The 19,179-nt window shown below is 35.0% G+C and overlaps 8 protein-coding genes and 2 non-coding genes across 10 annotated transcripts; 5 read left to right on the forward strand and 5 right to left on the reverse strand.

Moving 5' to 3' along the window:
• Positions 1-539: 539 nt before the first annotated feature.
• On the reverse strand, positions 540-1,100 carry TBLA0A02370 (uncharacterized protein; the record flags this gene model as incomplete). Its single annotated transcript, XM_004177507.1, has 1 exon — positions 540-1,100. The coding sequence occupies one exon, from the start codon at positions 1,098-1,100 to the stop codon at positions 540-542; it is 561 nt and encodes a 186-aa protein (XP_004177555.1).
• A 57-nt stretch (positions 1,101-1,157) lies between these two features.
• TBLA0A02380 (uncharacterized protein) lies at positions 1,158-2,750 on the forward strand (the record flags this gene model as incomplete). The annotated part of the gene is made up of 1 exon (XM_004177508.1): positions 1,158-2,750. One exon carries the CDS (start codon positions 1,158-1,160, stop codon positions 2,748-2,750), a length of 1,593 nt encoding a protein of 530 aa, XP_004177556.1.
• Positions 2,751-3,691: 941 nt separating this feature from the next.
• Positions 3,692-3,765, reverse strand: TBLA0Atrna17V. Its single transcript has one exon. It is a non-coding gene; the product is annotated as a tRNA-Val (tRNA).
• Positions 3,766-3,768: 3 nt separating this feature from the next.
• On the reverse strand, positions 3,769-3,850 carry TBLA0Atrna25S. The gene has a single exon. It is a non-coding gene; the product is annotated as a tRNA-Ser (tRNA).
• A 1,457-nt stretch (positions 3,851-5,307) lies between these two features.
• On the forward strand, positions 5,308-5,412 carry TBLA0A02390 (uncharacterized protein; the record flags this gene model as incomplete). The annotated part of the gene is made up of 1 exon (XM_004177509.1): positions 5,308-5,412. The coding sequence occupies one exon, from the start codon at positions 5,308-5,310 to the stop codon at positions 5,410-5,412; it is 105 nt and encodes a 34-aa protein (XP_004177557.1).
• A 1,074-nt stretch (positions 5,413-6,486) lies between these two features.
• Positions 6,487-7,305, forward strand: ROT1 (Rot1p; the record flags this gene model as incomplete). The annotated part of the gene is made up of 1 exon (XM_004177510.1): positions 6,487-7,305. One exon carries the CDS (start codon positions 6,487-6,489, stop codon positions 7,303-7,305), a length of 819 nt encoding a protein of 272 aa, XP_004177558.1.
• A 228-nt stretch (positions 7,306-7,533) lies between these two features.
• On the forward strand, positions 7,534-9,678 carry VPS27 (ESCRT-0 subunit protein VPS27; the record flags this gene model as incomplete). Its single annotated transcript, XM_004177511.1, has 1 exon — positions 7,534-9,678. The coding sequence occupies one exon, from the start codon at positions 7,534-7,536 to the stop codon at positions 9,676-9,678; it is 2,145 nt and encodes a 714-aa protein (XP_004177559.1).
• Positions 9,679-10,129: 451 nt separating this feature from the next.
• ATG3 (Atg3p) lies at positions 10,130-11,173 on the reverse strand (the record flags this gene model as incomplete). Its single annotated transcript, XM_004177512.1, has 1 exon — positions 10,130-11,173. The coding sequence occupies one exon, from the start codon at positions 11,171-11,173 to the stop codon at positions 10,130-10,132; it is 1,044 nt and encodes a 347-aa protein (XP_004177560.1).
• Positions 11,174-11,986: 813 nt separating this feature from the next.
• Positions 11,987-13,957, forward strand: LRO1 (phospholipid:diacylglycerol acyltransferase; the record flags this gene model as incomplete). Its single annotated transcript, XM_004177513.1, has 1 exon — positions 11,987-13,957. The coding sequence occupies one exon, from the start codon at positions 11,987-11,989 to the stop codon at positions 13,955-13,957; it is 1,971 nt and encodes a 656-aa protein (XP_004177561.1).
• Positions 13,958-14,251: 294 nt separating this feature from the next.
• On the reverse strand, positions 14,252-19,117 carry TBLA0A02440 (pleiotropic drug resistance family ABC transporter; the record flags this gene model as incomplete). The annotated part of the gene is made up of 1 exon (XM_004177514.1): positions 14,252-19,117. The coding sequence occupies one exon, from the start codon at positions 19,115-19,117 to the stop codon at positions 14,252-14,254; it is 4,866 nt and encodes a 1,621-aa protein (XP_004177562.1).
• Between the last annotated feature and the right edge of the window lie 62 nt (positions 19,118-19,179).

A 19,179-nucleotide genomic window follows, 5' to 3' on the forward strand; every position in this document is an offset into this window, starting at 1 on the left:
CAACAAGTCTGTTTCCAACTGAGTCTTTTCCTCCAGCATCTCCAACACACGTGAACATCGGTTCCTCAATACTTCGATTTCTTTCCGTTGTTCTTCCAATTCGCGTTGCTGGTCCAAATAGAGCTTTTCAATTTCGCGTTGTCTAGAGGCGATCTGCCCGACCAGGTCACGTGCCGGGTCTCTCTTCGTCCCGAGCGATCTTGGGTCCACGAAAGCACCGGGCGTAGGGCCTAACGCCGAGGAAATCGGCTTGGCATTCGCAGTTGCGGTTGCGGTTGCAGATGCAGTGGCATTCGGGAATGTATTGCCGTACGAAAAGCCACTGGGCGTTGCTGGCAGTTGTTCTGCCGACCACGTGCTATACATTATCTCTCTTTGTCTCTTTCTCTCTTTCTCTCTTTGCTTTTGTCTTCCTTTGTCCCTCTTGCTTTTGTATTATAAGCACCAGGCTAAGGCCAGGCTAAGGCCAGGCTAAGCGGTGCACGGCTCGTCTGCTTAAGTATGTCTTTGCCCGATCTTTGTGTAAAAAAGCCTAGGTCTCAACGTGGGATGGAAGTGGGGTCTATTTCCCAAGCCCTGTCTTTTTGGTCTGTGTGGCCTTTCCGTTTCTTTTCCTGACTTTTCTGCCTGTCTTTTCCGCCTGGCTTTCCACCTGGCGTTCTGCCCGGCGTTCCTTTTTCCAGTCTGGCCCGCCAGATCCGACGCGAAAACGCGCTCAGGAATTTCGTGGCTTTTTTCTTGTTTTCGTGGTTCTGCCCTCTTTTTCGCGTCGTCCGATCGATTCGCTTTTGCCGTTGCTGTTGCGGCAAATCCACTACTATTCTCGATCTAGTTGTAGATTGCGATCTTGGGTTTTCGCTTTTCATTTTTACTCGTGGCTCTCGTCGTTTTCGCGCCGGGCCCCTTCCGCTTTCGGTACCGCGTCTGCGCCTGCCACTGTGCTGCCATTGTCCTTTATCTATCATATCTATTAATCTCTTATAGTAGCATTTATATATATATATATATATAAGCATTGGATACTGCCCCTGATAAAAAGCTGCATATCGCTCTGTCCCGTGACCGTGACGCACGTGATACGCCTTTGCCCTACTGTCCATTGTCCTCAACTCTAATACCCCTACGCCCTGCGTCCTACTTCAAATCGCCAATCCTCAATGGGTCTCACAGTAACTGCTAAACAGACGTATTATCCCATCGAGCTTTCCAATGCCGAATTGTTAGCTCATTACGAGGCAGTCCAAGAATATCACAGAGACATTTCTCGCCATGCAGTGTTACAATCCGCTCGTTTCAAACCAGACCCTGCCTTGATAGCCCAACAACCAGAAATGCCTCCTGCATTGACACGTCAACCAGTCGTCACTTTTCTCTACGAACTTTCCGTGTTGTCTCGAGTCACCGACGGTATCTTTTACCACGCAGTGCGTCTCTATGACCGGTACTGTTCCAAACGTGTCGTACTCAAAGACCAATCCAAACTAGTAGTAGCCACTTGTCTCTGGCTGGCGGCAAAGACTTGGGGTGGTTGCAATCATGTCATCAACAACGTCTCTGTGCCCACCGGTGGCCGTTTCTACGGCCCAAACCCTCGCTCCAGAATCCCCAGACTATCCGAATTGGTCCATTATTGTGGCGGGCCCAACGTCTTTGACGAATCCATGTTTATGCAAATGGAAAGACATATCCTAGATACCCTTGCCTGGGATATTTACGAACCCATGATTAACGATTACGTCTTGAACGTCGATGAAAATTGTTTGATCCAATACGAATTGTATAAACGACAGTTGGAACACAACAAGAAATGTCTTTCAAAGAGACAATCCCAATCGTCAGTCGATTCAGATGCCACCGTCAATGACATCCCAGAACACGACGACGACGACGACGACGATGTCGACGACGACGATCTACAGGACGACCAAGATCTTCATATGAAAATCCAATTGATCCATTTGAAAAAATTCCTCATCGAGCTTTCCGCTTGGAATTACCGTCTTTTGGACTACGAAATGTTCGAAGTCGCAAGCGGCATCTGCTCTTTGATCAACCGTTTCACATCCCACGACCAAGGCCCCTTTCTCATCGCCCCTACAATCTCACCTGCACGCTCAACTCAACTAATCAACCTGCTCATCTCTTCCCTATTACATCTACCGGAATCTCTCCTTGCAGTCCATCGCGATTGTCCCGATATCACTTGTTTCGTAGCCAAAGTCAAATCATACAACGAACAATTACAACGACAAATACGTCTTGCATCTTCATTAGACCTTTCACGTAAACTTTCTGCTACTGCCTCGGCTAATGCATCCAACACTGCTTCTGCTGCTGCTGCTGCTGCTGCTGCTGCTGCCGCTGCCTCATCAGCTCCACCTTCCTCCCCTGCATACCCAACTCCAAGTTACACTCCAATCAGAAACACTAGTACCGCATCAGATAACAGCATCTTCAGCAACATGGTAGATCAATCATCCCCCATCACCCCTCAATTATATACATTCGGACAATTCAAAAACGATAGCGATTGCTCAAGCACTTTAAGTTTAACCAGTATCTCTCAAGAAGATAAAGAAAACCAACCTCCATCCAATGCAATCCTGCACACGAAAAACATCCCACCAAGAGCTAATTTTATCAATAATTCAAATAATAACAACATTTTTTCTTCTCCTTTGGCATTATCGAATAGTAATCATTCAAGTAACAATTCCTCGCTTGTCTCACTCGGTAATCAAATCTTATAAATTATATATATATATAAACGATAATTTGCATATACGTAGTCTCACTTCATAGTATAATATTATAATATTCATTTACAAGAGCGATTGAATTATCATCATCAGCGATAGCTACTAATTGGTGGAAGGAGTCAGGGAAAGTAAACAGCCTTGTTATAAGTCACGAATGTCTTGTCATGAAGACAAAGGCTCAAAGCAAAATTCAATACATAAAGTAATGATTCTGTCGTAGATTTAGCTACAGTATATAATAATTCTCTCTATAATTCTGTAGATGTTACCCGGGTTTTAGTCAGAGCCAGGAATTAATATAAAATTAGATTGTTTCGTTAAACAGAATACCCATCTTCACAGAACGTTCCTCTTATATAAGACCGATGTCTCATCAGACACAAGCTTCCCGGACATAATACATATGTTCTCATCAGAACTAGCATTCTGGAAGATAACTCTTAACGAGCTGAATTGTAACAGCCGTTCCAATTCGTAGACTACACCTTCCACATAGTCTCTGCCGATGATAGTAGTATGGTACCTAAACATTTACCTATCATCCCACTTTTAGGGATAAGCTTCCGAAAGCCACCCTGTCTATTCTTTAGTCGTGAGCCTGCAGCCTCACTCCTTCAAGTACCTTAGGTTTCTTATAATCTCCGACTCCTCAGATATCTCTGTATCTCTTAAGTCTTCATCTTGTCTCTGAATATATTCTTTCGTGTGCCTTTTTAGTATAAACTTATTCACAAGTATATTATCTTATTTATATCCTCTCGATCACATGACCTGACCAGTTGTCCGTCACATGCCTTGTCTGGATATACCACAGCTTCAAGCAAGTTTCATTGAATAAAGGATGGCCATTTGCTAGAACTTTTGTATTAGCCGCTTTGGCGGAGCGTATCACGTGACTGCTGCGAATTGCAGCAAAAAAGAAATGTAAAATTTGATTTCGCCCAGGATCGAACTGGGGACGTTCTGCGTGTTAAGCAGATGCCATAACCAACTAGACCACGAAACCAAACGACAACTACAGGATTCGAACCTGTGCGGGCAGAGCCCAAGAGATTTCTAATCTATCGCCTTAACCACTCGGCCAAGTTGCCTCTTATTTATTGAAATTGTTGTAGACGAGATTGACTTTATACTCATCTACAAGTTGCTAACTAGAAATTATACATAACACTGAGCAACTGCTAGTTGCATACCTGTGAATATCGGTTCAATGCATAATCTCTACTAGTTAGCCAGCATTACTCAAACTGTGCACTCCTACCCTTATAAGTAAGTTTACAAACAGTCCAATTAAAGTAAAATGGGAAAGCTGGCGTTGACCTTTGAAAAGTATTTAAAGGCCAGCTTTTCCAGACTTAAGACATAAATTTATAGTTCTTTCATATAGTTATTTAGTTTAAAAAGAACAACAATTATATTCGTAAGTTCGAAGTATTAACTGGTGTTAAGTTAAGAAGATTGTTAAGTTTAGTTTTGGTAACTACTATTTAAGTGTATCGTACTCCTAAGTTGGTTTACAACAGAAATGTTTTTCATGGTGGTACTATCAGTACACTATGTCAAGGGTTAGAAGCTTACAAGCCCTAACTAAATAAGAGACGTTCGTGTCAACATGTTGCAACGCGTAAACTCGCTTGTATATAAAGCGATGCCCATGAGGCATCTATATAGAATTACACAGAATAAGATAAGTAAGTTATAGTTATAAGAATAATCAGGGTTATAGTCATCTGAAAAATACTAGCCAGATCACTATATAATAAAATTTAAAGCTTGGGTGTAAAAGGCAATCCCAAGAACCCTCACGGAATGACATTACCTTAGACTACTAAAATCTAAGCATATCAAGTGTCTCATATTCTAATAAAGAGGTTTCCTCCATTTAAGGAATGCCGTATAAGTACCAGAATGAAGTTTGGATCCATGCTATGTCTTTGAAACATTGGTTTTCTAATATAAATCTTCTTGGTACTACTACAAAACTAACTTAGCCCTTTCTTTGTTTCAACTCCCACCCCCCCCTCCACAAGCATCTCTAATAAAAGGAAACCAATAGAAAATCTTGTACAATTTTTTTATTTTTGAGGAATACCTTATATTAAAGATGATCTAATTTGTTTAATAAATATGGTTCAATAAAAATCATTAGCTCGATTCCCTGTTCTTCAAATATCTAATATTAGGTTTTCCATTTAGCCCTTAGTATATGATGTGATAAAACTAAAATGTGATTAGAACCTCAGAAGATCTAGTTTACTAGATATCACTTGTTCACACTTCGGAAGGATTCTGTTTCAGATGACTACTTTTCTTATATATTGGAATTGTTTGAGGTTTTCGAAGCCATGTATTTTCCCCGATTAGGAGTAATACAGGGTCCATCAAGGTTGCCTATACAAAATGAAACATTTTCATCAATAGTGAAAATCTAATGAACAAATTATATATAAAAGAGAGATAATTTTTTTTTAAAAGATTGTTGATCAATTATCTATTGATAAATAAAGTACCAACTAATTACGACTACCTTTTACTAAATAAAATTAAGATGCAATACAACGCTCAAGCCGGTCAAAAAGAAACTTCATCTGAAAATAAAGATAATTATATTATTCCTGGTTTATTCTGGGACCCAGCATGTATCATTGTTTAAGGCACTTAGAATTCCCTGAATAGTACAAAAATACATACGTTACATAACAATATATAATAATTTAATGAAGAAATTGAACTATTTAAAAAAAATTTTTTTTTTAAAGTACTACCATCTGGACTTACAAAATCTTGTTGAAATTATTTCGTAGGCCAGATAATGATACCTTGACATCCGTTTATTTGAACGGGACTAACTAATCGCATAGAATTCTAGTATCATATTGGGATACTTACTTGAACATCATCATAATATATACCAAAGTATCGAATTGTACTAGACTTTGCTTATCACTATATATTCAAAGATACACTTTTCCAATTCTTGTATATATTTTATATATATATAGTCTGGTTTACAACTTTAATAATTTAAATATGAGATTTCAATAACCACTTGTCTCGTTTCTCTGGTCTCGTTTCTCTTGGCAAGAGTTGATGCGTGCCATCAGACTTTTACCTCATGTGTAAATAATTATACCAAATCATGCAAGATATAGATGATCCATATTTCAATGGAATCCTCTATTCATTGATACTACTTCATTTGACAAAAGACACATTCAAGTTTAAACAGATACACTTTCTCATATTCTTAAATGATTTTGATTCCCCAACATTCAAGTTAACTTACAAGGACTTTCAAGTAATAAAAAACAAAAAAAACTACATTAACATGAACTGATTAATACTGTATAGTATAAAGTGTATGCATACATTTCTTATTATACCCGATTTTACGCGTTTCTTGTTTATTTTAAACAAGTACTCTTATTAACAACCCTTTTCAGTTTCAATAAAATAATCATAATAGATACTTGATTGGTAAATCGTATCTATTTATATATATATATATATATAATTATTTTTATCGTGTCCCTTTCTAGTTAGATCATTAATACTTGTTTGTTTGTTTGTTTTTTTTATTTTCTTTATTTTTATTGTACCTAAATTCAAACCCGTGCTAATTCCTCCGCACCGCGCTTAACGACGTAAATTTCACGTCTGTAATAAAAGTTCCACATTCTAACAACACATTTATTATTCAACTTTATTCACAACATAACAACCCCAAATGTTATATCTTTCGTTCCTATTACCTTTGGCTCTCGTTAATGCCATCGACACTACATCATCTAGTGCATCCTCATCATCTGCAGATGTATCCTCTGCATCCTCAGACGCATCCTCTTCCTCCCCCTCTCCTACTGTCGATGTACAAGACCTACAACAACAACTAGAAGGTACTTGGTCCTCCAAATCAAACCAAGTATTTACAGGCCCTGGCTTCTTTGATCCTATAGATGAACTGCTAATCGAGCCTTCTTTACCAGGTATTTCATATTCTTTTACATCTGACGGGTTCTGGGAACAAGCTACTTATCAAGTTTCAGGAAACCCAAAGAATCCAAAATGTCCTGCCGCTGCCTTAGTCTGGCAACATGGTAAATACGATATACTAGATAACGGTACAATGATCCTAACTCCTTTCAAAGAAGACGGTAGAATGCTAGTGTCTGATCCATGCACTGATAACGGTACCTCCACTTATATGAGATACAATTCTTCTATTACTTTCCAAGCTGTTACAGTCTCCTTGGATGATTACCATGGTATGTACAAGTTACAAATATATCAATTTGATGGATCTCCTATGCAACCATTATATTTAGCATACAGACCTCCTATGATGCTACCTACACAAGCTATAAACTCAGCATCCTCATCAAATTCAACTTCAAAGAGATCTTTAAGAGATCTTGTCAAGAGAAATTTGCAAAATAAATATAAGACAAACGCATCAAAGACTTCTTCGTTTGTAGACTCAAATATCTTCTGGTACATCTCAACAGGGATGCTTTGTCTAGGTTCAATCATCTTCCTACTTAGCTAATTTATAACTACCATCAATTATTATACATATTATATATATATATATATATTTTTAAATAATGTGCCTCCGCCTCCGCCTCCGTCACGTGCTATTCAATCCCCTAGTGATTTTCAAAATTGCAAGCTTTAATAATTATCAAAGAATTACTAATATTTTAAGATGTGGTTAAAAAAAATTACATATTCAGTATCCTATTCAAAAAAAGCATATATATAAGCTACCCCATCGATGTCAAGCATTACAGAATCTGAATTAGATTATCAAATCGAGCGTGCCACAAGAGAAACTATCCCCAATGGTGAATTAGACTTACCTGCAGCATTGGAAACTTCTGATATCATCAGATCTCGTCGGATCCTCCCAATAGACGCCATGAGATGTTTAAAGAAAAGAATCAAAACCACCCAATCAAACCCAAACACTCAATTAGCAGTATGGAAACTGGCCGAAATTTGTATCAAAAACGGTGGTATCCCATTTATTCAACAAATATGTTCCAAAGAATTCATGGATACCATGGAACATTGTATCTTAGACAGTCAAGATGACGATGAATTAAATGATTTGGTCATCCGATTATTTTATGAATTATACTTGGCCTTTAATTCAGATCCTAATATGTCTTATTTAAATAAAGTTCACAAGAAATTAAAATCCAAAAATATTGAAATGCCTCAAGAATTATTACAAAAAAATATCTCTTCCACCATCTTCGATTCCAAAGTACCAGCAGCTTGGATGGAGTCAGATGCTTGTATGATTTGCTCCAAAAAATTCACCATGATTAATAGAAAACATCATTGCCGTTCTTGCGGTGGGATATTTTGTCAAGATCATTCTTCAAACTCCTCTGCCTTACCTGAGATGGGTATCCATGAACCTGTCAGAGTTTGTGATGATTGTTTTAATGAAGAAGAATCGAAGAAAAATGAAATTTCATCTAAAAAGAAAAAAACTCATCGTCATAAAAAATCAAAACAAAAACATTATGATAATACCTATGATGAAGAAAGAGAATTTAGAAGAGCCATTGAAGAATCATTAAAGGAGACAAGAAACTCATCAACACCGATTGTTCCCGTTGTGGAAAGACCTCGCCAACCTTCTCCAATTTTATCTCAAGAAGATCAAGAAGATGCTGATTTGAAAGCAGCTATTGCTGCAAGTTTACAAGAAGCAGAAGCTGAGAAACAAAGAAGAATACCAAAGCAACAACAGCAACAACAACAACAACAACAACAACAACAACAGCAGCAACAATATGCTCCCATCGCTACTGCTCCTCAATCCACGTTATTAACTTCGGCAGAAGAAGATGATATCTATCTATTCGCTTCTTTGGTGGAACGTCTTAAGACAAGGCCTCCATCAGAAATTCTAGAAGATACTCAATTACAAGCATTATATAAAAGAGTCATCTCTACAAGACCAAGATTAAATTCAGCATTAAATGATACAATAGTAAAGCATAACACTCTACAAAATATGAACGGGAAAATTTCCAATATTATGACCATCTATGATGATTTACTAGAACGGCAATTGAATGATATTCATTTATATCAACAACAATATACGACCCCTTCAGATCCTTATTCTTATCGTCAATCAAGTACATCTTTACAACCAGCTTTTCAAAATCCATCTCAAATACCTGAACAGATACCTCAACAAGCTTCACAAAACGCTCATCAATATGTACCTGAACAGATCGTTCAGCAAGTTTCACAAAATGCTCCTCAGCAAGCACTACCACAAGCTCATCAATATGTACCTGCGCAACAGGTTCCTTTGCAAACTTTACAACAAGCCCCTCAGTCTCGCCAATATGTACCTGAACAAATACCTCAGCAAGCTACACAGCAAACTTTGCAGCAGGCCCCTAAACAAGCCTTACATGTTCCTCAACGACCAGCTCAGCAAGCTCCTCAAGTTACATCTCCCCCAATCTCTCAAATGCAAAATTTAAAACTTGAAGAATCCGAACCTCCTGAAATTGATGGTCCTTCAGAACCTCCATATCCAAAGGAAGATGAAGCCCCAGAAATTCTTAAAACGACACTAGTTGAACTTCCAAATGGGGTAGCAAATACTCAAACTCCGTATCCTAGCCAACAAGAAGAGGTAGCACAAAAGCCAATTATTCCTAAACAACAAGAATTACCTCCTCAACAAATACCAAATGGGCAAACTGCAAATGGGCAAACTGCAAATGGGCAAACTGCAAATGGACAAAATATTACTTCATTTAATTTCCCAACTGTTCCAGTTAACAAAGTCCAAACTAATTTAGCTGAACCTATTGTTGAGCAACAGCAACCTCTCGAACAGCAAGAAATAGAAGCTGAAGAAGAACTTTTATTAGAATTATAATAATTCTTACAGTAACCATTTGATAAATAATGCAATAAACTAAAAAAAGAACTGTTATTTAATCATAATAATTTTAACGATTTCCTTGGAATAATGAATTCTGCATTAATTTTTTTTTTTTTTTTTTTATTATTTCTAAACTAATTAAATAGAAATAACATTAATAATTAGTGTGTTTAAAATATGCAATATAATCTATTTATTTATATATAAGTTATTTTCTAAATGTATGAAATTATGATATCTATGTATATATTATACGACGTATTCGAGTTAATATATATGTATGAAATGAGAATGTTGATAATTGTTAAAATATTATTTGTATTGTGTGAAAACTACTAAATCATTCAGGGAATTTAACTAAAGAATAAAATAAAAAAAGGAACAATATGAGTATATCTGTAATCGTTCATAAGATTATTTTAGTAAATAAGTAATATTCGATCATTTACCAACCTTCCATCGTATAATCATGCTCGATGCTGGGAGTAACACTAGTAATAAATTTTAAAAATACAATTAGATACTGGTCTACCCTTAATGAATCATTAATATCATCTTGTAAATCTTCCCAGCCATCTTCCTTGGAATTCTCTTCAGGTAATGTTGTTGCATGGCTTGGAGTAGTTGTTGTTACATCGGTAGTAGTCAAGTCAGTAGGTGTTGCTTTGGCATTTTCTTCTTCTTGTTTTCTTCTATTTTGTCTAGCTAACCGTATTCTATCGAATAAAATCTTCATAACATTCGCATGTTTACAAGGGTGGATTGAAACAGATGGAATACTCTTCTTTAAGAAAGGTAATTTTTCAATGGTGGCAGTTTTAGTTCTGTAATCAGGTGAAATATCTTCAAACATTTGATCTGGTGTCAATGGTGAACCATCATTATTAAATCCAACAATATACATTTTAGGGGTTCTGTAAGAAGTTGAGTAAGTAATGTATAAATCATAATATCTTCTTGATGAGTCTACTGGTACCTCTACTATATCATCTTCTTCTCCATCCTCTAATGCCATGCCTTTCATCATTTCGTCGATATCCAATGGAGCTGCATTTACAGAATTCGAGTGAAGATTCTTTTCATTGGATTGATCTATTTTAGCGTTGGATTGCGAATCTGTTCCTTCTGGTTTCTTAGATATTGTTTCTTCCAATAACCAGCCATCCTCATCAGACTTGCCATCATTTATTTCACTATCTATAATAATTTCCCTTGTTAATCCATCGGTAGTGTTATTAGCGCTGTCTGGTGCTCTCTTATTGCAAACAACCTTCCTACTTACTAGGAATTGCCTATCCTTTGGTAGGAAATCTCTAAAGCTGACATCGTTAGTAGCCTTATTCCAGTACCATGTTGGAAACATGCTTGTTAAATAATCACCAGCTTTAACAAACTCGTTTGGAGTGATCTGGCCAGTAGTTTGGAAAGTCGATGTATTAGTAACCGGAGTCCAATATTCTCTCCAACTACTTAATTTAGATCTAATCATAGTTGATTATTATAAATGAATGTGAAATGAAAGTATAATTGTAAGTGTATATATTTGTGATATTTTTTAATGATATATGCAAATCAAAATATAGACTAAAACCAAAAAGTAATATTTATCAAAAGCCTAATTCCTTCTAATGCAGATATAGGTATGTTTCTTTTTGTTGTCTGTGTTATTCTTTAAAAAATAATATAGTTTAAAACACAAGCTAAATTAGTTACACTTTTAGAGTTTATCCGTTTTGATTGGTTATATATAATAGTTATCGTGTTCTTTAAATTCTTTGGCTCTGATCCTTAAAAAGCTAAACATCACGTTCACAAATTCCTGAATCACTCTGCTAGCGAATCTGTGTTACCCGTCACACAAGATATTTTGCATTTTCGGACTGTGAAAATTTCAGTTGTTTTATTTACCTTTTAGATGTTATATTAATTTTTGAAGTATTTGATGCCCTTTAATTCTTATATACGAAAATATATATATAAAAACAATATTTCTAACTTAAGAAGTTGATTCAGTTGGATAAAAATTTGACTAGAAATTATATTAAGATAACTTAAAGTCTATTATACTCAGGATTTTTGATAAAGGTTCAGAGAAACCAGGTGGCTTCACGTGATTTTAGAAATAAAGAGGGATAATAATATTTGGTATTATTATATTCTTCCATATTTTGCAAAAGTCCAATATTTTACATTCACTTTTAGGATATATATATATATTTGATATACGTTTATATACACACGTGTACTATTCAATCTTTTTTTTTGGTAATAAAAAAGAGCATTAGCAAGTAAATATTATACTATGGGTCTAACAAACCGTCGAGGCAGAAGCTCAAGCTTAAGGAGAGGTAGCATTGAAGAATTTCAAAATGAGGAAAAAGCTAGATCAGAAGATCGTTCAAGGTCCTTAGAGCGATTAGGTGTAGTCCGTAGGGTATCTCATCATGATAATAGGATGAATGAAGATTTGATTTTAATTCAAGCTGCTAAAAAGAGATGGAGAGACTCAAGACGATTAGTTTTCACATTAGGTACTTTACTTGGTATTTTAATAGCGTTTTATTTTGGATCAGATCATGTTAACAATACTGACCTATTCGATAAAATGGTTAATTTTGACGCCCTTAAGGATTACATCGATGATTGGAAGGACGTAGTACCTCAAGGGTTCAGTTCCTTCATTTATGAATTACAAGAAAATTATATACCATCTACATCTCCATCAAATAATCTGTCTGAAAATTTTGCTGTAGGCAAGCAACTGAAGGCTGAATTGAACATAACAGCAAAACATCCAGTTATTATGGTACCGGGAGTTATATCTACTGGTATTGAAAGTTGGGGTGTTTCCGGAGATGGTGAATGTGATAGCACTCCGCATTTCAGGAAAAGATTGTGGGGCTCATTTTATATGTTAAGAACAATGGTACTAGATAAATTATGTTGGTTAAAACATTTGAAACTGGATCCTTTAACTGGATTAGACCCTGAAAACTTCAGAATGCGTGCCTCACAAGGTTTTGAATCAAGCGATTTCTTTGTCGCAGGCTATTGGATTTGGAATAAAATTATACAAAACTTGGGTGCTATTGGATACGATTCAGACAAGATGACTACAGTAGCTTATGATTGGAGATTGGCATATTTAGACCTGGAACGTAGAGATAGATATTTTACGAAAGTTAAACATCATATAGAAATGGTTCATGATCTATCAGGTGAGAAAGTTTGTCTGGTTGGGCATTCAATGGGTGCGCAGATTGTATTTTATTTCTTAAAATGGGTAGAAGCTGAAGGTCCATTATACGGTAACGGTGGTAAAGGATGGGTTGATAAGCATATCTCTTCGTTTATTAGTATTGCTGGCACTTTATTAGGAGCTCCAAAAGCAATGCCTGCATTAATAAGTGGTGAAATGAAAGATACCATTCAATTGAATGCCCTGGCCATGTATGGGCTAGAAAAATTTTTTAGCCGTAGAGAAAGATTAGATATGTTACAAACTTGGGGTGGTATTCCTTCAATGCTACCAAAAGGTGGTAATTTGATCTGGGGTAATAAGACATTTTCAAGTGAAGATTCATTGAAATATGAAGAATCTTCACCTAAAGATACGTATGGTAACTTTATAAGGTTTGCCAAACTAAATGCTGAACATTATAGAGATAATATGACAATGGAGGAATCTATAGGGATGCTATTAGATTTATCTCCTTCATGGTTACAATCACGTATCGAAGATCAATATAGTTTTGGCTATGCGAAAACTGAAGCCGAATTGCAGAGGAATGAGGTTCACCATAGTCATTGGACTAATCCTTTAGAAGTCCCATTACCTAATGCTCCAAATATGAATATCTATTGTATTTACGGTATTAATAATCCAACGGAAAGGGCATATGTCTATAAGGAAGAAAAGGCAAATTCCAGCTTAAAAGTATCTATTGATTATGAATCAGATACATCAGTGTTTTTAACAGAAGGCGATGGCACTGTTCCTTTAATTTCTCAAAGTATGTGCCACAAATGGGCAGAAGGAGTTTCACCATATAATCCAGGAGGCACCAATGTAACAATAGTAGAAATTAAGCATCAACCAGAAAGATTTGATATTAGAGGTGGTGCTAAGAGTGCAGAACATGTAGATATTCTAGGTAGTGCAGAATTAAATGAATATCTGTTAAAGATTGCTAGTGGTTTCGGTGACACCATTGAGCCTAAAATTTTTTCTGATATTGAAAATTGGGTTAAAAATATTGATTTTCCATTATAACAGAAATAGCCTTATCTTTTAATATACTTTTAATTGATTTATTAAATCAATAAATTTAGCATATGTTCTATGCGTTCTTTTGTATGAACTATCTCCGTTACTCTATTAACTTGGAAATAGTTTATAATTTATTATATATTCTACATATATAAATATATATTTTATTGGCGATAATATATGAAAAAATTGATGTAATTTATTAAAATTGTAAAATTTTTGAAAAATAATTAAAGTTCAATATATAAAATCAGATAAAATAAAAATAAATGTTAAGTATTAACTATTAAAAATATGTTAGTCTATTTTAAATCTTTTAAATAGTCCAATCCTAAACTGCTTTGGGACTCTAGCTAACCAGTATAGGCCTATACCCGCAACAAAATTAAATACAATAAAGCATAAGAAAATACCATAATTTCTCCATCTTCTGCTGTATTTTGAACTGACAGATTTCAAAAAATCGTTTGTTTTTGAAACGTTACAGAAATGGCAAGTATCAGTAGCATCTGTGTCTGTTAAATACCCTGTACCAGCCATGCTAATGTAAGGTTGCATATATTCACCACAGGTCATACCACTAGGTGGTGAAAACCTAACTAATTCATAATCTGCACAAGTAACATCGGCATTAGCTAACCCTGTGGATAACAAACCATCAATGAAATAAGTTAAAGGTGATACACGATACATGAAGATCCAGAAACGAGGGAAAATATCTGGACCGGCCATAACACCACAGAATGCCAATGACATTGTGAACATCAATGATCCAAGATTAGCTGCATTTCTGTCATGTTCATTAAAAGAAATAACCAAAATGCTCATTGAGGAAATAAAAACAAAAAAGGCACAGGAGAATAGCCAGAATAAAGCACCTCTTTCATGTAATTGATTCGCAACAGATGCGTTATGATATAAACCAACACTATAGTAATAGATGAAGTATGCAATTGTGCCACATAAGAAATTCCAAGGTACTTCTACCAAGATTTGGGAAACTATAAAAGTTATCCATGAAAATGTTCTAGAAGGCCTTTCTCTTGCTTCATACAAATCTCTTTGTTGGACAAACATTGGTAAATATTGTTGCATTAATGGATTAAATATCACAGTAAACATAAATAATGATAACATTTGATTTTGTAAACCTTGTAAGGATAAATCTGCCTTAAAAAATGTGAAACCAATAAATAGCATATTATAGATTGTTAGGAAAAATTTTGACCATAGATATGTAGGAGACCTCCAATATTGGTCAAATAATCTTAAAACCACATATTTTATTTGGAATAATAGCGGAGTGGCATATTCATTATGTTCTTCAGAGCCAACAGGTTTTTCAATACCTGCAAATTCTTCTTCTAAGCGGTTTAATTCTTCTTGTACATCTCTGTATTCTTGAGAATTTCTCCAAACTTCATAATAATCTTGATTTGCAATAGAACCAGGAGCTGCACCAACTACATCCAACATCCATTCTGCTGGGTTTGCTTCTTTTGGGCATTTATCTGCACCATTAGCTTCGAAATAATCAATCATAGTTTGGCATCTTTTACCTAAATCACCAAAATATACTGTTTTACCACCTTTCTGTAAAAATAATAACCGGTCAAATTCTTGCATTAAAATAGCGGAAGGTTGATGAATTGTAAATAAAATAGCTTGGCCATGATTTGCTAGCTTTCTCATTAATTTACAAATGGACCATGCCGTTTGTGAATCTAAACCTGAGGTTGGTTCATCTAAAAATAATAATAATTTTGGCTTGGCTGCTAATTCAACACCAATAGTTAAACGTTTTCTTTGTTCCACATTTAACCCTTCACCAGGAACACCAACAATAGCTTCAGCATACTTTTCCATCTCTAAGATTTTGATTACTTCTTCTACGTATAGTTCTTTTTCTTTCCTTGATACAGAATATGGTTGACGTAAATACGCAGAAAATCTTAAAGACTCTCTAACAGTTGAAGTCTTTAAATGTAAATCTTGTTGTTGACAATACCCAATAGATCTTGGGAATGATTCATCACGTAATTTACCATCCACAAACATGTCACCAGTGACAATACCCATAGTAGTTCTTTCTGCAAGGCAATCTAACAAAGTAGTTTTACCAGCACCAGAAGCACCCATTAAAGCAGTCAAAGTGCCAGGTTTAACCCAGCCATCAACATTACTTAAGATTCTCCTATTTTCACCCTTTATATTAATATCATAGCATAAATTTTTCCAATGGAAAATGGATTCTGATTTTGAAATGACAGCATTATTTTCAATATCTTTTTCTGATGAATTAGACGAGGAATTTGTGGTAGGTTGAACTTCTAAAGTTAGATTTGTACCTTTTAATTGTTGTTTTTCTGTTAATGTATTCCCACTTATACTATCAGTTATATTATTTATGGATGAATTTTTAACGTCCAAGGAGCTGTCATTACCATTACCCTTTTCTAAATCTGAATCCATTGCCAGACTTGATGAATCTTGAATTTGACCTTCCTTATGCATTTTTTTCAACACATCGTGAGGGAATATTAGCATTTCACCCTTTTGTTTTGCACCTTCATTAATTTCACAGAATAGTAAATATACACCCAAGAAAAATATCACGTAAGCTAAACCAATACCAAACCCTCTCCATTTATGTTTATTATAATAATCATAACTTTCTCTTAAATAATCATCACCAAGGACATAATTTTGACCAGGTACGGAACCAACGACTGAACAAACCCTTTGATCAGGTAATATATTTTCATAACCAGGGCCTGTCGGGATATATGTAGCACATTCAAATTTTGTATTATGAAATTCATTAACCATTAAAGATTCAAACATATAAGCTAAAGGGTTAATATACCAGATCCATTTAGACCAACCTAAAAGTTTTGTCTTGGGAATAGCAAACCCAACGTACATGGATAATGCCAATAATAAGATTGATGCTGGAACCATTGCCTCACTTAAACTTTTTGTCATAGAACCTACAGTTCTAAAAAGATGTGACATAGCTAATACGGAAGTGAAATTAATTAGTAGGTAAAAAAAGAAATTCCCACCATTTCTTTTAAAATTGACCATAAAATAATAAATAATATTAAAGCAAATACATGTGATAATCTTTGGAGGTAATTCTGATAGGATTGATGCCAAAGCATCTGCGCTTGGATGGTATAAGGAATATGTTCTATGTTTTTCAGTAATTTCTCTTGCTTCATAAATGGCAAAAATTTCTAATAACGATGAAAATGCATTAAATAAGACTGCAAAGAACATGGCAGCACCACGATAATAAAAACTTTGTGTAGTGGATGGTGGTTTCAAAACGTTATAAAACATAGAACCAAAGATTAATGACATGGCTGTATTACCACAAACTTGGAATAAAGTGATGGAAGAACTATTTTTCATTCTCCAGAAATTTCTAAGCAATAGATATTTGACTTGCATAAAATAACTTACAGTGTAAGGTGAAGCAGGTCTTGCCTTTTTTGATTGTTTGGCTATATGAGCTTCACGGATCTTTTCTATTTGTTCATTTTCATTTGCCTTTTGTCTCACTTTATACTCTTCTATATCTTCAATTAAATGCTTATATTCTTTTGAATTTTCCCAATATTCATTCATTTCCTTTGGGGTTTGTGGAACAAATTTTTTGGCCTTAATGAAATTTCTATTAATGATTCTTTCACTTGGATTTGTAATACCTGTGATAAAATCAGCTACAGTTTGTCTTTGAATACAATAATACCCCATTTTTTCAAAATATTTTTTAGCATTAGTGGTAGTACCAAAATAAATTTGATAGCCTTCATAAAGAACACAAACTTTATCGAATAAATCATAAGCATCTTTAGAACATTGATAAATGGATACTGCAGCTGAAACGTTGGTAATGGAAGCCTGTGTCTTTAAAGCTTTAACGAATTCTAAAGCAGTAGCTGCATCTAAACCTCTTGTTGCATTATCCCAACATTGGAATTTCGAACCACAGATGAAAACTTCTGCAATGGAAACACGTTTTCTTTCACCACCAGAAACACCTCTTACTAAATCATTCCCGACTTTTGTATTTCTAGTATGAGATAGCCCATAAGTGGCCATTGCAACTTGAGTAATATGATCTGCAAATTGTTCTCTCGAAACATTATGAAATCTATTCTGAGGAGTCTTTAATCTTGCTACTGTTAACAAAGTTTGATAAACAGTCAAGTGAGGTAAATGAATATCATTTTCTGCATTATAAACAACATCACCTCGGTAATTTTTTTTAATCTTCTTTTGTGAAATACCATTATATGTAATCTCTGAATCTTGTGAAATTTTGAACCCATGAGTATTACCGGTTAATGATTTTAATAATGTCGTACAACCTGAACCAGGTCTGCCTAAAACAACCAATAACTCACCAGATTCGACCAACCCATCCATCTTATGTAAAATGGTGACACCTTTAAATTTCTTTGCTTGTGATCTTCTCTTGGAATTGAGATGGTTAAAAAATAATCTTGCATATTTATACGGAGCATTGAATACTGTAGTTTGATAAGTAATATCATTTGTATCGGAACCCATAGCACAAAGATCCGTCCAACAACAGCCCAACTCATAGGGTTTATAATATGATTGATCATTATTTATCAAATTGACCATATTTTGGATCCATTTTTTCGATTTAAACTGTGGATTAGAAGGATCTATATAAGGGTTATACAGTGTGGACACTTCAGTACCATTGCTCGTTTGTTGTTCTAATTTATTATTATCTAAAATTGGATTGATACCATTGGTATAAACTCTAAAAATGGAAGCACTTGTAGTAGCAGTTGACACTGTATCTAAATTATTAATGCTAGTATCACTGGATGTGGGTGAAGTTAATGTAGTGGTATTATTATTAAAACTTTCTTTAGAATTCATTGACAAATTATTAAAGTACATTGCCAAGTTGTGAATATTTTTTTGAATATTCTCATCAAACCCATTATACCTATTCAAACTGGATTCACATCCTGACATGCCATTGTTCGAAGAAGCTGTTTCAGTAGCAGATTCATTCGCATCAGAAATCTGCTGTGAGACTGTTTCGGAAATAGGTTCCGACGGGTTCATTGAAACGACAGATCTATTTGTTATACTATTAGAATTTAATGACATTGTATCAAAATAAAATAAATTCTCTAATCTGTACGTATGTAAAAAGTTTCGTATGTGTAAGT

This window comes from Henningerozyma blattae, chromosome 1 (genome assembly GCF_000315915.1).
Source record: "Henningerozyma blattae CBS 6284 chromosome 1, complete genome".
Taxonomy (NCBI): domain Eukaryota; kingdom Fungi; phylum Ascomycota; class Saccharomycetes; order Saccharomycetales; family Saccharomycetaceae; genus Henningerozyma; species Henningerozyma blattae.